Below are 24,923 nucleotides of genomic sequence, written 5' to 3'. Positions count from 1 at the left end.
TATATATATATTTTAATATTATCTACATATATATTTTTAATATTATCTACATATATATATATATATATATTTTTTAATATTATCTACATATATATATATTTTTTTAATATTATCTACATATATATATTTTTTTAATATTATCTACATATGTATATTTTTTTTAATATTATCTACATATATATATTTTAATATTATCTGCATATATATATTTTTTTTAATATTATCTACATATGTATATATATTTTTAATATTATCTACATATGTATATTTTAATATTATCTGCATATATATATTTTTTTTAATATTATCTACATATGTATATATATTTTTAATATTATCTACATATATATATATATATTTTTTTTAATATTATCTACATATATATATTTTTTTAATATTATCTACATATATATATATTTTTTTAATATTATCTACATATGTATATTTTTTTTAATATTATCTACATATATATATTTTAATATTATCTGCATATATATATTTTTTTTAATATTATCTACATATGTATATATATTTTTAATATTATCTACATATATATATATTTTTTTTAATATTATCTACATATATATATATATTTTTATATTATCTACATATATATATATTTTTTTTTTTTTAATATTATGTACATATATATATATATATTTTTTTTAATATTATCTATATATATATTTTTTTGTAATATTATCTACATATATATTTTTTTTAATATTATCTACATATATATTATCCTTCAAATTTACCCTTATATGTTGTGCCTACTTTTAATTATTTTTTACCGTAATATCCTATTCCTTTATTCTCATTTAATTTCTAAATGTCATTAAGAGTTTTTCTTTTTCTGTATTTGCATTTTGTAAAATTTTGACTCTTCTCTTCTGATAAGCTTCAAAATACCATGGCCTAAAGAGGTTTTTTTCTTAAACTTCCCCCTAACTTTTCTTATTGTTCTGATGATATAATAAAATTATATATAACTTTTATTTCTCAGCTTTCATTTAATATTGTTTTCTGCTCCTCTTGATAGTATTCAACTTTTCTTATCTTGATTAGTTTTGCATTGTTAAAGATTTACTCTCTGATAACATATATATATATATATATATATATATATATATACACACACAAACATATATATATATATATACACACAAACATATATATATATATATATATACATATACACACAAACATATATATATATATATATATATATATATATATATATATATATATATAAAATAAATCTTACTTGTTTCAGTTGTATATCTGAAGCTGGATTATCTCAATATTTTGGGCATATTACTCCTTTCCCTAAGTTTACATTACTTTATCTCAAGCTTTGTGCAAATATTTTTGAAGATTGTGAGGTTGATATTAATACACCTAAATGAATGATACACAAACCAAGAATTAAGAACTTAAAGCATTACAAAGCATATATATTTATAATAAAATACACGATGGTCATTGATTATTTAAACATAACTATTCTCATGATTATTTATCTTGATTACCTTTTTTATTGCAGGAATCAAACAGCATTCGATCTTGGAAGCGGCGTTGGTGTGTCCATGCAGACTATGGTCTTTTCTTCTACAGAGGTTTGTTTGATAGTTTTGCTTTTTTTTTTATTTTTTATTGCATTGTTGGGTTAGTTTTAGCAAATGACCTAGAAACGAGGGATTGTCACAATACCATCATTTTAATTTGGAATATGATTCTCAAAATTTAAATAAAATAATTTCATTTTTTTATAAACCCTAATTGTCCAAAAAAAAAAAGCCACAAATGAACTTTGCAGCTATCCAAAACTATCATCCGGCATGGGGGGGGGTGCAAGAATAGTATAATGGATTGCATTATAAACAATGAAATTAGTTATGTCAAGATTAAATCAAGACCAGTTGGGTGACCATTTTACCATATGACCATATGTAGAAGAACGACGAAGAATATTAAATTAATTTAAATATTAAATCCGCAAGCAGTCCATCAGTTACTGATGGACTGCTTGCGGATTTAATATTCATTAAAAACTTTGAAGGAAACTGACTCTTTGCCCAAAGTCAATGTCGCATTAGGCAACTAGGTGGTGTCAAAAGTCCAAATCTTATCCGATCTATTTTGAACTAATTACACACTAATACCTGCAATGCATTTGGCCTAATGCTTGGTGTTCATTAATGGGTCGGGGGACAGGGTGTAACATAGTTGTTACATGTTAACACTCGGGACTCACACATTGTATGCAGACAGTCACAAGGAAACAAAGACAAGGAAAAAATTTGACTCGTTTTTTTTTTGTTTTATTTTTCACTGAAATAACAGATATTTATTTACAAGTACTTCCAGCCTAACATCTTGTTTCTTGTTCAAAAGTCTTCTCATATTCAGATGTGCTTTGTCTGTCCATGTTTAGGATACGTCTTTTCCTGTCGCTCTTGACTCACGTGTGTAACATGTTTATCTCTGTCCTTCTTGGCAACATTTAAAATTTAAAAAACTTTTTTCTGTCCTTCTTCCTCACTGTGATATCACCTCGCACATGGTCATTTGCATACATTGTTGTCATACATGTATCCATGCTCTGTTACAAGGGGTTCAATTCTCACATACCAAAGACTCAAAAAGATGAACCTTTGGGTTGCTCTCGACTATGATCGACCACTTTGTCTATGCTTGAGAAAGGTGAAAAATACCATTTTCTCCAAAACTACAAATAAAAATAGCAACTTACATTTAATTAATAATATGAAGGAAGTCTTTTACAATATATAAAAATGGGATGAGTTATAAAACAGAAAAATCAAAATAAAATGTTCAATTACATATTAATACTATTGAGAACATTAAATGTATTTATATATAATCCCACAATCCTTCTCTCTAACTATAGTTAGAATAGTTATATTTAATTAATTGAATATAAAGAATCACTTAGAATAGGTATTCCCATTGTTGGCTCAGAATATTAAAAAATTATTTCCTTCAAAACATATTCAAGTTATATCCCCTGAATTATACTAGTCAATGATAGAATATACTTTTCTACTTAGAAAATCAAATTACATTCCACCTTATGTGAGAGATATAGAAACTCTTTCTTAGCCGAGTTTGAAGTTTGAACTGAACATTGTCTGATTGGCTCTCTATATTTATATGGCTTTAACACGGTTCTTGTCAGACATTGTTATTCTAGTTGCAATCAGACAAAACTCCCAGATGAACTTGTCGGCACTACATTACATTTCTTTAAACTCAAATGTGTAGTTGCCAAAAAAGAAACATAAAAATAGAATATCAGGCTACACAAATACCAAAAGAATCTACATTACAAATGAACTATATTTAATGAATGTCTTTTTTTTCTTTTTCTTTAGCATTGAAACTCTTTACTCTTTCAATAAATGTTGATCAGTGGAAGTAAGATTGTTTAAAAGTTGATTTCTACTATAAACAGTTGTGAACATAGATAACACAGCTTTCATAGTGATTCACAGATAAATTTTCAAGATGAGGATTGATAATTCATATTATATGAATTATTCAAACTCCTCTTCTGGATTATTTGACACAATGGATACAAGTGTTGATTAACAATTATTTCTAAGTGGCAATCTTTTAGAGAATAATGGTTCAATCCCTACTATGAGCAATAATAACTAAGAATAACTACATAATTAATTAATGTTACTACTTGGTCACAGCTGGTGAAATAAAGAGTCTATCCTCATGAATTAAATGAAGAGTTCAGTTAAAAATGCTGTATAAGTTCCCAAGATGCATCTGGGGAGAAAATCCAAACTTACATTAGTGAAACCATTATGAAAACAATAATCAAGATGAGAACAGTTGTTCAAATAATACAAATGCAATAAACAAAATGCAATTATAGATTTTTTTTTTTAAATATAAAAGAAATTATTTGTTTATTTCACAATACTATACTACAAAAGATTGTGACAATTTCCCATTGTAATAGTTTTTTTCTTCTGTTTTAGATGCAACTGAACAGCAAAGTCTAGGTTCAATTTTGCTTCCCAGTTATACGATCCGACCATGTGATGCGAGCGATCCAATCCACAAAAGATATGCTTTTAAGGTAAATAACTGATTTATTTCATTTGTACAGGTATAATGTCGAGTTAGTTGCTTACAATTAAAATAATAACTTACTTGGTTTAGTTTAACACGTCACTCAATAATTACAGGCTTGATATATAGTTTTTTAAAAACACATAATTTTATAAAGTACTAACCTTCAAATACCATGTCAGGTTTGCAATATAAAGCTGGTTTATTAAGCATAAAATATATATAAAAATGTAATAGCACATTGTAATTAGGAAGGCTACAGCTAAACATAAATTTAAAACGAATAGAAGCTAGGTGTAAAAAATATGGCTTTTATTTTTAACAGTGAAGTAATGTAGTAGCAATGTGGAAAACAACCACATGTAATAAACAAAAAACAACCACATGTAATAAACAAAAAACAACCACATGTAATAAACAAAAAACAACCACATGTAATAAACAAAAAACAACCACATGTAATAAACAAAAAACAACCACATGTAATAAACAATAGAAACCATGTATGATATAAACTGAATTTAAAGATTTAACAAAAATTTGTTTTCAAAGTCATAATTTACAAATTAACTATGAACAATTGAATTTGGATAAGTATATTATTGTAAAATATTTTTAGCTAGCATAATATAAGTTCCTGTATTTTGAACCATAAGTATTCTAGATATTAACATCTAAAATAATGCAAATTATAAAATTGAATATACATTGAATGCAACAAATTTTCGATGTGGAAGTTGTCATTTTATACATTTATATATATAAGTACTGATGATGGCCTAAGCAAAAAAAAGATAATACATTGTGAACATTATAAACTTCTTGGTGATAGGATAAACAATTGTATGCTCTAAATGAAAGATGATTTTTTTTTTTGTTGAATTTATAAGAGTTTGTTCTCTCCATTCAGAGCAGTTAATATATATATATATATATATATATATATATATATATACTAGCAGGGAGACCTGATGTTGCCTGGGATTGAATGATGATCAACGAATATTTCACACTCCTATATTTTTATTGTCATAAAAATCCGTGAAATCGCCCGAGAGGAAGCTTCACATGCTTCCATGCAGTAACTTAGTCTAAAATATATTTTATTCTACATCACACTCTAGAGAACCTACTGTTTCTTTTATAAAATTATTTATATAAACAGTTAACGGAAAAAAACATTAAAATTTTATGTGCGGGTTTGAATATGCAGATCACGTCATGCAAAAACTTAAATATGTAAATTTTCATGTCTTATGAAATTCTTTGCAGTTAATAAAAAAACAATTTAGAAATTTACGTACGGAGTTTGAACCTACAGACCACGATATGCAAAAAAAAAAAAAAAAAAAAACGCTATCAACATAGTAGAATTTTCGCGGCCCATTGTTCTATCATTGTTGCTAAGTGACAACATGGAAAAATGCTTTACCAATGATAGATAAATTAAAATAATGGTTTCATTTATTAGTTAGTAATTATCGAGGGTATTCTTAGACAAAATTTAACTAAGATCGCTCCCAGACTTATAGACTAAAGTTCTGTAAATTTTAAAGAAAATCTGTTCAGCCATTTTGAAGTTTATAAAGAACAAAGTCACACAGACACAGAAAAAGTTGCATTTTTATAATTGTAGAGATATACATATATATATAATATATGCATGTGTAATTTTGATTTTTACATTTTAGGCTGAACATGCCAACTTAAGGACTCAATATTTCATTGCTGAAAGTAAAGAAAACATGGATGAATGGGTGAAAGTGCTGAATCGCTCTGCTCAGATGTTAAATTCAGAATCTGTTTTGAATAATTCAACTGAACGCCAAAGGTTTGTCTCTATTTCACTGGTCATTGATTTTAGTTTAAATTCTGAATTATATAATTGGTGTAGATATTTTTTTAATTTCTAGAAATATCTTCATCAACCTGTCAGACTTTTATTGCAAATAGCATTTTAGATTCATTGACTTTATCTCTATATTAGAACCTTTCGTGTAATGATTAATGGTTTGTAGAGAAGAATCTTTTAAAGTTGGATTATTTTACTTTTGTTTTTAAAGGAGAGAAACATTGAAGAGAAATTTAATTGAAACATTTAGAAATCAATGGGATTTCTAAATATAACATTTATTAACAAGAATTTCAAAAACTAAATCTACCACACATATTTTTTGGTGTTTGTGTGTGTGGGGGGGGGGGGTCTACCTGATGAAATACTTAAGAGAATTGTATTCCTAAGATATAATCTGTGCAGATTAATGATTAAAAAGTTAGGTGTCCAAAATGATAAATATTTTTCCATAAAAAAGAAAAATTATTTACTTGTTTTGTACTCCGCCATCCATCAGAGTCCAACTTCTGTTGGAAATATACCAAGGGATACAGTATCCCTTTGACATAGCCTCATTTTCAAATATCATTATAATAAAAATATACAATCATTGTTGTAATGTTGTGAGAAAGAGACTTGTGATTTCGACATGCTGTGGTTCTTCACCAAAGAAATAAATATTATATTAAAAGGGAACATTCAAAACAAATAGGGGGAAAATAGAACTTTGTCTGCCAAGAAGTGTTAGACTGAAGGTGTCAATTAAAGATTGTCTCTTACAACAACATTTTATTATTTGTATTGAACTGTGTATTTCATTTGGGTCAGGTTTATATTTAAAATACAATGAATATAAATGTTAATAAATTCATATTTGCTGCAGGTTATTAGTTTTTCTGTCCAAACAACTAATTTGTTATTCACAAAAATATCAGTTTTATGAAAACATATTTGTTGATTAAATATATTTCTCATTCTGTGGAAGTTCCAGGAGTCCTTTTTTTTTTTTTTTAACACAGTGGTCACCACTTATCAAGGCCCAGAAGCCACTCAGGGATAAGGGTTATTGCAAGTACATTACGTTAGTGTGGAGATTTAATGAAGTGTTTACTTAAGGGGGCGGTTCATTCGGAATTTGTTAATGTTGGACTTGAACACATCCAAGTTGTAGTCAGGTGGGAAGAAGACAGACGGAACAGAGTTTCACAGGCGTGCAGTTCTAAGAAAGAAGCTTTGTTCATGGAATCCACGTTTTGATTTAGGCACAGATAAAGAGTGGGGGAAATTTTTCATAGTGGATTCAGCTAGACGGGTGTTTTTCGTGAAAGATTGGCGAGGGGGGACCAGAGATTGGAGTTCAGACGAGCACCTGCCATGGAAATAACGATAAAACAAGGATAGGCTCGCAACATCTCTTCTGTGGGAGAGAGGTTGCAGGGTAGAGAAAAGGGCATCCCCCACTAAGCCACAAAGTCTATTTTGTACTCTGTCAAGGCAGGATAGGCTGTTTTTAGCAGCTCCTGCCCAGATATGGCAGCAGTATTCCATCCTTGGACGTACTTGGCTTTTATATAGATAGAGAATTGCGTCAATAGTGAGATATCTTCTGGAGCGGTAAAAGGATCCCACCATCTTTCCAGCGACCTTGGCAACAGACTTGATGTACGTGTTTCATTTCAGATCAGGAGTAAAGGTCAAACCCAGAAGCTTGTCAAAACATGGAACCTCTCCCAGATGGGAGCCATCCATCCCAATTGATGCCAAATGGGGATCAGAGCGTTGATGATGTAAGGATAGGAGTTTGGTTTTAGATGCATTAAAGGTAACCAGCCACGTCTTCCCCCACTGAACCACGCGTTCGAGATCAGAGGAGAGAGAATCAGAGAGAACTTTGTCATTTACGGCCTTTGACGTGTTGCCGTAAATGGTCGTGTCATCAGCATAGATGTCAACGAATGATTTAAGTATGTGTTTAGGGAGGTCATTGATGTAGATCAGGAAGAGAGTTGGGCCTAGGATTGACCCCTGAGGGACTCCAGCATTAATACTGCAGGCCTCTGATTTTTGTCCATCGACCACTACTCTTATGAGCCTATCGGAGAGAAATGATTTAATGATTGAGAAAACATTTCCAGTTATACCGTAGTTGGAAATCTTGTGAAGTAGACCCTTATGCCATACCTTGTCGAAGGCCTTAGATATGTCAACAGCAATTGCCCTAGAAAGGAAGCCTTTATCAAGAGATTCACTAATCCTGTGAGATATAACCGTCAGCACATCTGTGGTAGATCTTGCAGAACGGAAACCATATTGTGTGTCACTAAGAAGGTTGTTTCTGCTGAGGTGGTTGACTATTTCTCTATTTAATATGGATTCCAGCAACTTACTCATAACACACAGGAGACTTATTGGTCTGTACTGAGAGGGAGATGACTTATCACCTGAATTCTTAAATACAGGGCAAACTGATGAGGTCTTCCAGAGAGTCGAAAAGCACTTTTCCTTAAGGCAGCGCTTAAACAGTTTTGTAAGTATGGGAGCAAGTTCTGGTTGAAGCTTTTTTAACACTATAATTGGGATGCCGTCAGGGCCAGTTGCTTTACTGGAATCAAGGTTCTTGATTAGCTTGGCGACCTCATGCACGGATATTTGTATGTTACCTAGCGTGTTCTGTGTTATAGGAGGAAATATGGGGAGTTGATGGCCTTCGTCGCATAGGGTAGAATTAGCTGCAAAGTTCTTTGAAAATAGTTTGGCCTTGTCTGATGCTGACGAGATGACCTCTGGTCCATTGATAATGGTTGGGATAGAACGCAAACTTCTGTTCAGGATCCTATTTGTTATTTGCCAAAACTGGTGGGAACCAAGCCGCTGATCAGCTACCTTGGATTTAACAGACTGGGCATATAACTCTCTTGCATTTTTTATTACTCTTTTACAGTGGTTGCTGGCAGTCCTGAAATCAGCTTTAGTCTCAGTGCATCTATTACGTTGGTAGCTATGGAAAAAGTGATTTCTGTGCGCGATAGCAGCAGCACATTCTGAGGAGAACCATGGCTGGCTGTTAGGTTTTTGTTGGAATTTTTTAGATGGTATGAATTGGTCTATGCCTACAATTAACCATTCAGTCAGGTCTGATACTATCGAGAACACTTCCTTTTTAAACATGGAGTGCAGAGGTAAATCAGATATGAATGTACGGAAGCTATCCCAGTCAGCCATAGAGTATCGGTATACAGTACGGTGGAGGAGTACGTCTGGGGACTTATTACATTTCATTTTTATCTTAACTGATACGATGGAGTGGTCGAAGGATCCTAGAGGAGAATGAGCGGAACATGAACATAGCTCAGGGGAAGTTGAGAGAAAAAGGTCTAGGAGGCTTGCATATTGACCGGGTGTATCGGGCACACGGGTGGGTTCGCGAACAATCTGAGTGAGGTCATAAGCAATGGCAAAATCATGACAAAACCTCCCCTCATCGTCTGTCTTATTTGAATGGGTCAGCCATTCCACGTTATGGACGTTGAAGTCACCACAGATGTGGATGTTAGCCGAGGGATGTACAGACTGGATGTGGTCTGTTTTCTCAGATATGCTCTTAAAGATAGTAACTCCGCTGTTGTGGGGGCAATAGAGGGCAAATATAAATGCAGTGGTGTTAGCAAGTGCAACCCGGAAGCACATATAGGGTAAATTAGGATCTTCTCTAGAGATATCCCTGCCACACGGGAAGCCATCTTTAATGTAGGCACATATTCCATGCACATGGTGATCTTGGGGGTCAGATTTAGCTGTTAAGTTAGAGTATCCGTTAATTATGAACTCATCTAGGGAAGTGGTCGGCCCTATTCCAGTTTCGCTTAGAAATAATATGTGTTTGTATTTTAAATATTTTATCAATTGTTTTTATTGACATCAAAAGATGAAATATTTTTATTTTATTTTAGACCAAAAACTCCAGAAAACGACCATGATTACTACGTTCTTGCGAGAGATCCAGAACACAATGGAGAGTTCCGATATCAACGAACAAACTATGGTAAAGAAGAATCTCTGCCAGAATATTATCCAAATGATGGACAATCAGCAGCCTCCTCCAAGGAGTATTCACCTTACAGCAACATTACAGCTCCTGAATTCGCTCACAGAAACTCTTTTTCCCCAAATCATATGTCTTCTGCACAACCTAGTTCTCCTCCTCTCTTTCACAAGCAACACAATAATTCTTATGGGGAAACACCTCACAGTCGGAGTTCCTATTCTTCAGTTGGATCCCCCTATAATTATCAGCTTATGAAACAACCAGAAAGAAATTCTAATTCCTCTCCGAGATCTTCACACAATCGCCAGTCTGTTTCGTCATCTGTTGGTCCATATCATGAAATTGCATCCAGATACAATATATCTTATTCATCTCTAGATTTCAATGCAATGTATCATCAGAACGGACATGGAGAAGAGTATCCCTCACCCCCAGGCTCTTATCAGTCTATCGGCTCACCACGCTCACTAGATAATACTAGCATGACCATTCCTAAATCACTAGAAGACGGATTCTATAACAGTGTTCCACCTCCTCCTCCTCCTCCTCATCAATATCATCCTCATCATCCTACCCAGAATAACCATTCTCGTCATTCTTTAAGTAGTCCTCATTCTCTTGAAGCCTACCAAAATCACCGAAACCTTTCTCCATTGGAAAGAAGCCCCAATAGGAACTCTGATTCCTCAAGAGGAGATCATAATCCTAGTCAGTTATTATACGAAATGGACATGCATAATGGTGGCGGAGATTCACCAAATTTTGATGTAAGTCAAGATAGTTTTGCTATGAACCATTCTGATATTGCAGCACCTTACTCAAAGCGTTTATATGGTGCACAGACTGACCTTTCCAAATTGGCAGTGGATAGTGACCCCGGAGATCAGAAATCTGAAGATATGGATTCGCACCATGAATATGCTACCATATGTCGAATACGGTCTGAAAGCATGTGTACTTCTCCTGAAATCGTGCGGAGTCGGCCTACCTCTATTTCTGCCTCACAACATGAATCTGAGATAGAAATGCCAAAACGGACTTCGGTTCAGCGGCTACAAGAAATGCACTTAAGAGAGCTACAAAGACATTCACCTTTATCAAAAAGTTTTTCATCTGGAAATGTGCCAAACTACCATAATATTTCTCAAACCCTCTCTCAGGATCCTGACCATGAAGATTTGGAAGTTGCCCAGTCATATATCGAAAGCACCAATCAGCCAGATCAATCCTCTAAACGCCAGTCGACATCCTCATTCCAGAAATCTGTAAATGAGCCTTTATTCCCAATTTCTGTGCAGCAAAATCAGATTGTTTATGATTATCAGGGTACAGGTCATGATTCTACCTTGCCCACACACTTGTCTCAAGGTTTGTCTGTGAAACCGCACAATTATTCCAATAACACTCACTTGAGTCCAAATGAGAGAACTCCTAATAACTATGTAAATGTTGATAACAAACATTCATACTTGAATCATGATACAAAGTCTTATTCTCCAGAGTTTGTTTCAGCGGACACAAGAGATTTACATAACACGGATAACCAGGAACAATCACCATCTTTGGATAGAAATAACCAACATGTAAGTATATATGTATATAATTTATATATATTAAAGATTAGATTCAAAATCTAACAATTTAAGAATAATTAAAAGACTGTTGGGTTGGTAATTGTGTGTATTATCTCTATATATAAATTATTTTATTTAAATACATTACAATGTCTGTTGGGGATATCTGCATTTATTAATCTTATCATCGCAGAAAAATTCAGCAGTCATTACTATCCTCAAGAGACAGACTGTAATGTATAATATTTAAATATAATTTATATCAGTTCTTGTTTTTTTTGTTTTTTTTTCTAGATAATTGTTTTCTGCTGCATAGTGGAGTCTGCTTATTTTGTATCTGGAGGCTTATAAAATAAAAGCAGAACATACCTTTTTGATATCTCTTCTTCACATCTCTGCTATGTCCTCAAGTGATTTGTCTCTCGACATTGGCTCCCAGAACAAAGCTCTCTCTCATACATAACAACAATGCAAGTCTCATTTCTCTGGAGAATTGAAATTTTTTTCATTTATCTGCCTATCCTTACAAGAGGATGGGAATTTCTCAATCGATTCATCGCTATCTCTTGTTGCTTCCACAAGAAGTCTTCATCTTCTGATGACTGTTTCTGTCAGACTTGAACTGTCGACTCTAAAGTTGAACTGAAGACTAACTCTAACTGACTAAGCACGTTTGCTCCCTTCTTTTTATATTAAGGTGTGTGTGTGGGGGGGGGCTGTAACCGTTAACTGGCTTACACTCAAAATATACTCACTAACCTGTCTTGTGACTCCTTGCTGCATGGAGGCGTACATGTTGTCAAGAGAAGTCAATGGGTTTGTTTGACCCAATCACACTCAAAGCCATCCCACACTAATCGTACTATGCATGGCATGGACTCCATAACAATTGTAATACAGTGTGTGTATATATATATATATATATATATATATATATATATATATATATATATATATATATATATATATAATTTGCTAATATTTTTCCTCCAAGGAGATGTATAAACATTGAAAACTCATGGGTTAAGGAAATATATTTTACTATACTGTATTCTTTGTCTTGCATACAATAAAATTTCTATATTTGAAATTTAACTTTTTTAAATCACAAATTTTAAATTCGTAAATTTTATATATATATATATATATATATATATATATATATATATATATATATATATAATGTTGATTTGTTTTGGTTTTAGCAATATGTTTTGAATGAATTCAATTATTTATGAAACCGCATTTTTACCTAAATGCGAGCTGGGAGTAATTTTCCCTTTAACCAATTTGGTACCTCCACGTGGGGAGCGGTATATATATTATTTTTAAAATGTAATTATCCACTGACACGTGTTTCGTCGTCTATGACTTATCAGAGTGGCTGAATATAGCGAGATAATGTTTATACTATTTTTCTATTATTTGTTGGCATGTAGGAATACAAAATGTCTTTAAAAATATTTTTTTAAAAGAACACAATTTCAATCATTTCTTTGGCCTTCTTCAGTGTAATCACACTATATATATACACACACGTACAAACATTTTGGCTATAGCCAAAATTGGCTATAGCCTTATTTTGGCTAACTTTTTTCAGGCCAGATTGTTTATCTTATGTATATATAAAATGTTACTTGTATATTTTTGTTTCAATATTTACTTTAGCAGTTTTGTAATATAAAAACATATTTATCACAAGTAAACTCCCAGAAACATTTCATTTTATCCAAGTCCAGAATTTGTCATGAGTAACTTTGAAATTTTAAACGTTTTTATAAGCAAATATTTTAAAGTCTGCCTTCTACTGTTTAAATCAATTAGTTATTATTGTCTATTTAGAAGGTTCACAGTCATCTTCACCTCTTCCCTTTGCTCAATCTTGTTTAATTGGTCCCCCGATTTATCAGAAAAGGACCTATGTCTTCAGTAGTGTCCATTCGTACATCCGTTTGTGCATCCGTTAGTCCGGATGATTGCCAGATAACCGTCCAGTAGTTTTTTCTGAAATTTTACCACAAATTGTATTTCATGAAATAGATGTGCACAGTAAAAAAAATTCCTGTTGCATCCCCAGGGGCTCAAAAGAGGTCAAAAATACCTCAAAATGGCCAAAAATGACATGCTTCGCCCCATAACTTTTGATTCATCCATTAGATTTTTCTGAAATTTGGCCAAATTGTGAAACCCATTGTTCTTAATAAAAATCTAGTATGGGTGACCCTGGCAAAATTCTGGTTTGTGTCCCCGGGGATTTCAGTGCTAAAAATGCCTCTTTTTGTGGTTCTTTTTTGATATTTCTCAACAAAAACTTTGTCTGACTATATAATGGTTTTTCACGGTGGTCAACTCAAATATACATGTTTTAAGACCTGAAACTGCATCGTTATCCATTTACACTAGGATTTGGCATCTCCAGGGGCTCAAAAGAAGTCAAAAATGCCCCAAAATGGCCAAAAATAACACTTTTTGCCCCATAGCGTTTGATCCATCTATTAGATTTTCCTGAAACTTGGCCAAAATGAGGAGTCCATTGTTCTTAATCTAAATTCAGTATGGGTGAACCTGGCAAAATTCTGCTTTGCATCATTCTGGGACTTTTAGGGTTAAAAACACCCTGCTTTTTTTGGAGCTCTTTTTTCAGATTACTCAAAAACTTGATATGTATATCTATATAATGGTTTTCTATGGTGCTGAATTCAAATATACATGTTTTAAGGCGTGAAACTGCACCGTTTGTCCATTTTCACTGGGATTCAGCATTCTCAGGAGCTCAAAAGTGGTCACAAATGTTTCAAAATTGCAAAAATGACACTTTTTACCCCATAACTTTTGCCCCATCCATTAGATTTTTCTGAAACTTGGTGAAAATGTGAAGACAACATTGGCCCTTCACATTTCTCACATTCATGATTTCTTCACTATTTTTAGTGGCATCATCTCACATGCAGTACCAGAGGGGGGGGGGGGAGCACGCATGCGCGGCTTGTTCAAAGCTAGTTTTATTGACTATTTAAAACACCCATTATCTCCCCTCCCACTGGTTGCCCTTATAAAACAATGGATCTTTATTGCCTTTATAAATAGGCATCGCAAATGAAAATTTTATGTTCATCATATCTAAAACCTTTTAATATGGAATCATTCATCTTTGCAAAACATAACCAATGATACTAAATTTATTTTGCTAGCAGAATTAGCCACCAAGTTGGCATATTAGTACTATTTGTCCAGAAGTGAATTTCACAATGTCTGACTAAAAATGCTGTTTTTGATTAAGTGAAAAATCCTTACAAATATCATATTATCTTAGGGTATATGACATTTAATCATTATGAAATATTTATTAGATCAAGCCAATCTAAACACTGGGTAAAATCCCATTAACTCTTAAAAATGTGCAAAAAATGACAGGAGTGCAACTTTGTTCATATAAGATATATTTCAACAACTAACATATTGAATCTTCATAGTATGATACAATACAAATCCAGATAGATTTTTCTTTTAATAGTAAATCAAAAAAAAATCAAACTCTGATTTGAATTATGTGGCAAAAATTTAATTCACTAAAATTTTCAACTTTGATTATTTCGTGAAAAACAACTTAAAACCATATATTTTAAACCACGATATTCATGACCTGAATAATTGTTATTGAATTCCTTGCAAAAATACGTTAGGAATGAATTCTGGACCACAGAAGGTTACTCATTTTGATGGCATCACTTGACTTTGTAACTCTTCAACTTTTTGAGTTGAAAAAAGATGAAAAAAGATAAGAGGCTTTACTTTTGGAACAATCCTCATGGATATACTAAACACTTAGAAGTCACAGTTCATCTAGATAAAGCGTCATAAAAGAATCTGCCCTCCCCCTTGTCTCATGGTTGATCTCATCCATTGTGCATGATTATCGTTCAACTGTTCGACCTGTACATGAGAACAAACAAGAAAGACTCAGAGTTTTAGTAATATATATATATATATATATATATATATATATATATATATATATATATATATATATATATTTCTTTTATTAGGGGTAAACAGTTACATATGGTCGCTACAAATAGCCATCTGTTTCAGTCAAAGAGACTTCATCAGGCGACCTGGAACCTCACAACGCAAAAGAAAGAGGTTTTTTCTTTTGCGTCGTGAGGTTCCAGGTCGCCTGATGAAGTCTCTTTGACTGAAACAGATGGCTATTTGTAGCAACCATATGTAACTGTTTACCCCTAATAAAAGAAATATTCCGCTCTTTTTATTGAGCACTATTTAACAACCTTGTTGTCTTCATTAGTTCTGACTTTTGAACACATCTGAATCTATATATATATATATATATATATATATATATATATATATACTAGCAGAAGTACCCGTCATTGACTGGGTTCAAAAACAGCCTACAGAAAATGGACTGTGATTGATGAAAATATGATAGGATATGAAAAGGAGGGGGTTGTAAACAGATAGGTTTTGATGCTCAAAAATTTTACCCTAAGCAAAATATGATGAAAGTAAAGATAATTTTTGCGAAAATATATTTTCTTATATCAACTTTGTTTCCATTTGTAGCCAAGAGTGACCAACAAAATGATGTTTCCTTACAAAGAGAAAATGTTATATATACAATAATATAAATATACAAGAAATAAATTTTACCATAGTCAATAAAAGTTAGTTTTATGGTAGAAAAGTTCATTGGTTTTTATTTTTAAGTAGTTTGTAAAAAAAATTTTTTTTAATTCACAAACCAGTTTAAAAAAAAAATCAAAATAGCAGCGACTTTGAAATAGAGAGCCCTGTTTTCAATTTGAAGGAGGGGCACCTGAGCATTTTGTGTTAATAATTTAAGAGAGTTCCGTCAACATAAGGAATATTTATAAACATATTTTAATGTTTTCCGTTATTTTGTGCTTGAGGAATATTCGATTATGGCATGTGTAGTTTATATAAAAATTCATTTAAGTAGTTATCGCCTCAAATTTCGTTTTAATTTTGGTTCACTGAAATTATTTCAAGTAAAGAGCATTAAAAACTATTCCAAAACAAAACAAAAAAACATGAACTGAACTTTTCTTGACTATGGTAACATTTATTTCTTGTATATTTATTTTTCGGGTAGGCGTTTGTTGGCTTTTCTGCAAAACACTCTTACTAAATGATATTGACAAAATATCGAAAAACAAAGAAACACAAACAGTTTTGAAAAATAATGAAGCTTTACTTACTTTAGCAAAATAATCCGAAACAGCAAAATGGGATATTAAAAAAGTAAATGCGTAATTACTTTAGCTTTTTAAAGCAAAGAATCGATATAAATATGAATAAGAAGAAAATGGCGCCCTTTTCAAGCAGAACAGCTTCGTTTCAGTTTTACAGTATTGAACGGTGTAGTATTGCGCCATCGGATTCAGGGTTGTACTTTTGTAAAGAACATGCAGAAAGGGTTGTAATCAACTGAATTCCTTCTAGTACACTGACAAAAAAAAAGCTTAAACAGATATATAAATAAAAAAAAAAGGTTATGCAAATGTTTTTAAAAAGACACATAATCACGTGAGCAGGATTTTTTCCTTCTTTTGACACGATGACAAGTAACGTTTTTATTTTTTATTATTTATCTATTTATCTATTTTTGAAAGAGTGCCACGTGCAAGTGGAGAAGGAAAAAAACAGATTTATGCAAAATTTGTGTTGAAAATTGTCTAAAGTTCCAACTTTTTTTTTTGGCTTTCACTTTAATAAGAACGTGAATTTATTCAACACAATATGATTCAACTCAAAAAAATAAATAAAAGCTAACGTGAATTAAGATTAAAGTTAAAGTCTTATTGTGGAACCTCATTCCTTTTAAAAAACCTTGTTAAACTTTGTGACATATTTCCATTCTATGGAGGTCATGCGCGAACAAACACCCAATAATTTTATACCATATTTCTTCAAACTGAAACATAATTATCAAAGTATACTTACACAAATAGATATGAAAAGTCTTTGTTAAAGTTTGTGCCATGTTTCCATGGAGTACAGGCGCGAACGCAGACCCCACAATTTTATTATACCATCCCTATTTAAGTTGAAACATACTTATCAAAATATTCTTATGTACATCTATATCAAAAACCCTTGTAAACGTTTTTTTCTTTTTTCATTTTTTTATTTCCATATTTTGGGGGACAGGCGCGAACGCAGACCCCCACAATTTTTATGAATCACCGTTCTGCCAGATCAAACATACCCATTCCTGATCCTTGATAAATCTTTTATCATTATATGTAATCAGTTTTTTTAAAATAGTCAACCATATAGGAGCGTATTCCTGACCAGGTACACACACACACACACACATGTTCAGCCTTATATTATATATATATATATATATATATATATATATATATATATAGAATTCACTCCTACACTAATTAACTGTTATGAATTTTGGAACTCAGCTGCTAGGCATAAGGGTGTGTAATGTGGGTTATATTTCATTTAATTTAGTTTCATGCAATGAGCCAAAAGGGAGTGAGCTTCATAAAAATTCAAATACATCAAATTTTTGTGAAATTTTAAACAATAATCATCAAACATTTCTCAAATTTAAAAATTTTTTAGAGTATTTTAAGATTTTTATTGGGCATATGGGTAGAATCTTCCATTTGAAATTAAATTTGAATTACATTTTAGTTCATTTGATTAAAATTTAAATAAACATTATGTCTTTATTTAATATTCGTAAATGGGCATAAAAGTGGTGCAAAACTTTTCTGTTTAGGACATTCATTTTACCCAGCTTGAGACATGTAGTCTTCATATTCGTGTGTGTGTAAAGTATTTCTTTCGAAACTCTGCAGATTAAGGACAGTCCACTTAATTTGTGTCTCCTTTTCGAAAATTAAATGTTTTTAATTTGTTTTAAAGTGTTCTTTTAACATATTTTATTAATTCTTTGTTCTAATATATATAATCACATTGAGAAGAAAGTTTTTTTTTATTTTTAAATGAACATATTTCGGCTCAAACAAAAATTTATTGATCCAAACAAGCACCATCAGAATCAACATACATTTGCCAACACAAAACAAGTTTATTTATGTCAGTAAATCTTGCGTTCTGGTGGTGACGAATTCGCGTTTTTGATATCGATTATGTTTTTGAAGCATTTCTCATGCAAAAAGTTGTTGAAATGCTTGAAAAAGTGGTAGTCGGTAGGTGAGATGTTTGGAGAGTATGGTAGATGAGGCAGTGTTGTAGCCCAATTCGTTCAACTTCTGCAGATCGGTTTCGCAACATGCAGTTAGTCATTATTGTGAAGAAGAATTGGTTCTTTTCTGTTGACTAATGCTGGGTGTTGTTATCAAAGTTTCTGATGCATTTCATCCATTTGAAGACAGTACTTCACGGCCATAATGGTTTTTGCCTGCATTCAAAAAACTGTAATGGATGAGATTGGTTATAGACCTCCAGTCAGCTGACCTTTTGTTGCAACTCTAACTTTGGTAAGTGTCGTGGAGCTTTGTCAGTGTCTAACCACTGAGCTGAACATCGCTGGTTGCCGTAAAGAACCCATTTTTCAGTGCAAATCACAACCGTTGAGAAACGGATCGTTCTTGTTGCATAAAAGAAGTGAAGATGACACTTCATAACAGCATATCTTTTGGGTGTCATTTAATTCATGAAGCACCCATTTATCAAGGTTTTTGTCTTTCCAATCTCTCAAGTAGTTGGAAATCATCGTTACGTCTAATTCAGAAGCAGGTTCGCAATCAATTGTGTGTGGATTGAATTCGACTAAGGCTCTAAATTGATTGTTATCAGCATCCAATGACTGACCACTGCATTCATCATCTTCAAGACTCTCGTTGCCAATATGAAATTTCTTAAATCACCATTGTGCTATGCGTTCAGTAATGGTTCCTGGGCCAAACGCTTCACTGCTATCGCAAGCTGTTTCAGGAGCTTTTCGGCTTAGCTTTTATTGAAATAAGAAAATTGTATGAATTTGCTTTTTTTTCATCTTGTATGTAATATCGATTGTAATTTAAACAATTAAAGCAGAAAATGCTCTTTAAAATGATATATAAAGTAAAGGTATTGTCACAAAAACTTATTTGAAAATACATCATTTGAAATCAAAATTAAAAATTCCGCAAGAACTATCTTTTCAACCAAATGCTGGCAATAAAGATTTTTATTTATACAAACATAATTTGGCTATATTTGCAGACATGTTTCAATTCTTGCTGCAAACCAGCTGAACATTCTTAGTATAAAGCTGGAGATGAAAACATTTCTTCAAATATGTAGCTAAATTATGTTTGTATAAATAAAAATCTTTATTGCCACTAAACAACTATCAATTATTGAGCACTGTTATACACACACAGTAATGATTCTCTCGATTGTTTTGTACCCTGTGGATACAAATTTTACCTGGATTACTATATATATATATATATATGTGTGTGTGTGTTCTTTATATTTTGTTGTCTTGATTTTTGCAAAAATATTATATACATACTTATTTATAAAATAATTATTCATGGATGCATGTCTCACTATCTATAGTTCTTCAGCGTGGCTTTACTTTTAGTAAGATTTAAAACTGCAATCACAGTTACTGTAATCTAACAACCTTGCCGATTTAGGCTACAGAATTTTGCCAGAAATGTACAATTTCTCATTTAGAAATGTGTACACATTAATTTTTGTTTATTATTTTGTTTGTTATTTTTTGTCTCTATCGTTAAAATAATAACAAATAAAAAATATATACACATTACATAATGGACAGTTATTTATAAATATATGTATAGCGGAAAGAAGGAAAAGTTTTTAGTTTTGATGAAAGATGATTTTTGCTGTGAATGTCATTAATTTACTTACTTATACTATTGGGAAAGGTATGAATCCACTCCCTCCCATAAACTATCATGTGATTAAAACTTGTGTTCAATTAATTGTGTACAATGAATCGTTTATAATAGGCATTATTTTTTTGCATTAAACATCTATAGTCTTCATGGAGCATAAAATAAACCAAACAATCATGAAAATTAGTGATAAACAATTTTACGGTGAAGAGTTTCATCTGCATTAGGTCAGGTATAGGATCATTTTTTTTTTTTTTTTGCAAAATTTCATGTTTGACTCAATTTCAACAAGTCTTTTGTATCAAATTACATATTCCCCATGACCCTAAAGTAGCTTTTCTCAATTCTGCTTACTTGTGGTTTTTAATAGTTAGTGTGCATTACCAGGTTTGAATACAAGGGTTCAATCCTTGATAAAGTCATACTAAAAACTTAAAAAGTGGTGCTTTATGCCTTCTTAAACACTCAGCATTATGAGTTGAGATCAAAAATGAATGGAGCAATACTGAGAAAGAGGTGACACCCTCTCCTATATCTTCATATAATAGCTAATCACATATGAGTTACCTTTGACTATGAGTAATCCATTTATTTATTTTGTGTTTTTTAACAAATTGGAAAATGACAAGGAAGCTGTGGTTGATATTTACGCCTGCCAAAGGAATGTCCTAGCATTGAGTATCTTCCCACTTTCAAAATGATACTAGGTGCATGTCATGTTCTTGCGGGGGAGTAAAAGTTTTAGAAAATTAATAATGTAAAAATAAAATCTTTAATAATATTCATCTAAATTTTCTCCTGAAAACAGATGACAGCATTAACATGGTGACACTAGAAAAATGGTTATCACAAAAAAAAAAAAATAAATAACTAATGACAGAAGAATTAATTGAATCCAAAGCAATTAGTTTAGAATTAGTCTGGGAACAGAGCTCCTCTATGAGAAGAAAAACTTTCTAAAGCGTTTTCTGTCTTGTAGCAATATGCATTCATAGAAAAATCTTTGAGGGTCAACCCTGAGCAAAAATCCAAAGCCGGCATCTCCAAGGCAGTTAGAGATTCTATACAGCAACATTCTAGCAACTATTCTATACAGCAACATTCTAGCAACTATTCTATACAGCAACATTCTAGCAACTATTCTATACAGCAACATTCTAGCAACTATTCTATACAGCAACATTCTAGCAACTATTCTATACAGCAACATTCTAGCAACTATTCTATACAGCAACATTCTAGCAACTCATGTAAAGGTTTGAATGGTGTTAATTGGTGCTGCCTTTCTAGTAGACTGTTGCATCAATTTGAGAAAAGGGGTCTTCTATATGGTTAACAAATTCTAGATAGGTCACTCCAATTAAGTGCAACTCCATAGTTTTCAAAAATGAAGGCTGTTTATGATGTCATTTAGAATTTTTTCACATGTGCTTCGGTAGAAATTTAATTGGATTAAAGATAAACACTTGTTAAATTTTCTTAAAAATTGAAATAAAAATAAAATTTAAACTCCAGTTTCATTGTGCTAAACAGATAATTTAAAACACATCTGTGACAGGACTTCCCAGCTTGAAGCATATTTATACATCTTGGTAAAATGTTTTGCTTTCAGCATCTGCTATCCATAAATGATCACCACATATCCAAGTACTAACCAGGCTCAATATTGTTTAATTTCGATGATCTAAAACCTACATTTCAACCTTATTTAACTGTTTAATCCCTCATAGAAGAGAAAGTTATTAAATACTTCTGTCTTGGTCTCAAATTTAAGTTAGTCTGGGCAAATGTGTGGTGTGTTTTTTTTTTGTGGGGGGGGGGGGGTCTAGTCGAAATTTTCAGATGCTTGTGTTAAATGATTGTTGTAAGTAGTTTATTTCTGTAGTGTTTCATTAAAAACTTTTAAGAATATAGCTAGTCACCACAGCAGGAAAGTAAACACTAATGATGGCTTTTTTAAATGCAATCTTACCTGATTGCTTTCACATTACTACACTTTTTTTTGTAGTAATATTATTATTGTCAGTAGTAGCAGTGATGGTTGTAGTAGTGGTAATCATCTTATTGACTGTCAAGAAACAAGTTGACTAAAGATAGAAACTGGTGTGTTTATTCAAGTTCAACTTGAATGCTTCAGAATATGTGGTGATGGTAGTTTCTGTTAACTCCTCTTTTTGTTGCTCCCAGGTCAACAGTATTGATTGAAATGTAATATTTTTTTTTTTTTCTTTACTTTTGATTATTTAAATAATGAATTTAAAAAATAATCAGTTTAATGACATAATAAGCTTTGGTTGCTGTTTAAATCTATCCTCCTCCCTTTCCCCAATCCTTTTCATTTGGTGTTACTATTTTTTCTGTTTAATTTTAATATTTAGTATACATTGTAAGCATTGTGAAGTTTTTTATGCACTTTTTCATAAACATTTTTTTATAATGTACTTTTAAATTCCTATTTCATTTTTAATTTGTTTTCTTTTGGTTTGTAATTAGATTTTCATTAATAATTTTTAAAAACTGATTTTCATTCTTTTTTGTTTTTTTTCTTTTTCAAATATCTTCATCTTTTTTCTTTTTCTTTTTTAAATTCTTTTTTTTTTAATCTTTTTCTTTTCAAATTCTTTTTCTTTCTTATTTTCAAATATTTTTTCTTTCTTATTTTCTTAATTCTTTTTTCTAATTCTTTTTTTTTTTTTTCTTAATTCTTTTTTTAATCTTTTTTATGTGTTTCCTAGTTTTTTTATTAACTTCCTTTTTCCTCCTCTGCAGATGTCAAATAAGTCTTTCTTTGATTCCCAAAAGCCACCCAGTATGGATTACAAACCAATGGAACCAGATCCTTACAGCCGCACAAGACCTGGCAGTGACCTTTCAGGTAAAGCCATAAATAGTTTGCATTTTATTCACTTCCATTTGAATCAAAGTAAAATTTGTTTTCGAGTATTTCTGTTTATATAGGAGAAGTTCTAAATAAGGAGTCCCTTATGCTTTGAATGTATAAAATAACTCGGTTTTTATTGATTCTCTTTTATTCTCAGTTATCAGAAATTTACCCTAAGTTATCTCCTTGAATGAAATGGAGAAAGGTTAAAAAAGAAAAAATAGACAATATAAGTGTGTGGGATGGGGATATGTTACCCACAGGTAGTTTCCCAACTCTTCAGTGGGGCTAGATAAGTAAGTTCCTTTAAGCTGAGTTTGAGCTCCAACTGTTTTGCAACACTCTCAAGTAACCTTTTAGTTTCTTTCAATTATAAAAATAAGTGAGGTGTTACTATTATAGAATTGATTGATTTTCTTCACGCAAATCAGTTGCAAACAGGATAAACTACAAATGTAGTAACAAAAAAATAAAAACATTTCAGATTGATGACTGGAGAATCATTTAAAAAAATAATTATCTGCCTTCAATATGGTAAAAACACGGCCGTAGTCCACAAGGATTTCTTTTTTAGGTGAATTAAAAAGAATCTGTTTGTTACTACCACACTCACTGTTTTATTTTCATGAAAAAAAAAAAACCCTTCCCATGATGCTTTTTTCCATGATTTCATTCATTTGATTTTATTTAGAAATGGTAGGACTGCTGTTACCTGGGTGAAATATAAAAGAATGATTTAACTTTTAAAAAAATTATTAGAATTGTTATAAAAATAAGTTTACATATCTGGTTCAGCTTACCATCTTCAAGTTCAGATTTGATTTTTTTTTTTCTTGCCCACATTTGTTGGTTTGTTGGGGGTGGGTATTATTCTGAAAGTAGTGACCACTTGATAAAAAATATTGACTATCATGAAAAATACCCATGTTTGGCTAGGTGAAAGTGATGATAATGAATCTTAACAAACTTTTCCAAACAATCTGTACAATACAAACCAAACTGTGTTTTCTTTTAACTCTAAATTAACTTAAACCTAACTGAATCTTAAACTAAGTTTTAGTTTTCAATGTTGGTTTAGTATGGCTCGTATTGTGTAGAACCAGCAGAACTTGATTCAACTTTCTCCAAAAAATCAAAACTTTTACTTCACAACTGCAAAGTTCTAGATACTTATTTAAAAAAGAACTACAAAAAATTAACAATCCTCCTGCACTTCCAATCCATGCACAAAAAATGGAGGTGAAGAAAAAAAATGTATTTTATAATATTAAATATTGTTTCCACATTTACCCCCCCCCCCAAAAAAAAAAATTGGGTACACTTTTCTATATTATCACTAAATGGCCTGGAAGTGGGTAAATTCCTTTATTAAGGATATTTTTTAGTCATTCTTTTATACTCATACCCCCACCCTCCCGGGCAACACTGGTAGATTGGTTCTGCTAGTATATATTTCATATATCCACATAAAATGTTATAAAGAGATATATTTTATGTATCAATTTTCAGTATTTACTTTAATAGTTCTCTATGTGAGTAGAGCAAGGTAGTAAGTTATGAAGATATATGGCAATTAAACTACACAGAATCTTCT

At 31.6% G+C, this 24,923-nt stretch overlaps 1 protein-coding gene across 6 annotated transcripts in view; it reads left to right on the top strand.

The window, feature by feature from the left end:
• The window catches only part of LOC145293166 (uncharacterized), a 333,600-nt gene that overhangs the window by 203,835 nt on the left and 104,842 nt on the right, over window positions 1-24,923 (top strand). For all 6 annotated transcript variants that reach the window (XM_080139627.1, XM_080139628.1, XM_080139626.1 and 3 more), the window contains 5 exons: window positions 1,547-1,619; window positions 4,020-4,120; window positions 5,805-5,944; window positions 9,898-11,575; window positions 23,218-23,323. In XM_080139627.1, coding sequence (XP_079995753.1) covers window positions 1,547-1,619; window positions 4,020-4,120; window positions 5,805-5,944; window positions 9,898-11,575; window positions 23,218-23,323 — 2,098 coding nt within the window. The remainder of the gene's footprint in view (window positions 1-1,546; window positions 1,620-4,019; window positions 4,121-5,804; window positions 5,945-9,897; window positions 11,576-23,217; window positions 23,324-24,923) is intronic.

The sequence above is a fragment of the Euprymna scolopes genome, chromosome 14 (genome assembly GCF_053919585.1).
Source record: "Euprymna scolopes isolate OS-2025 chromosome 14, ASM5391958v1, whole genome shotgun sequence".
Classification (NCBI taxonomy): domain Eukaryota; kingdom Metazoa; phylum Mollusca; class Cephalopoda; order Sepiida; family Sepiolidae; genus Euprymna; species Euprymna scolopes.
This window is presented reverse-complemented; position numbering and strand designations above follow the sequence as displayed.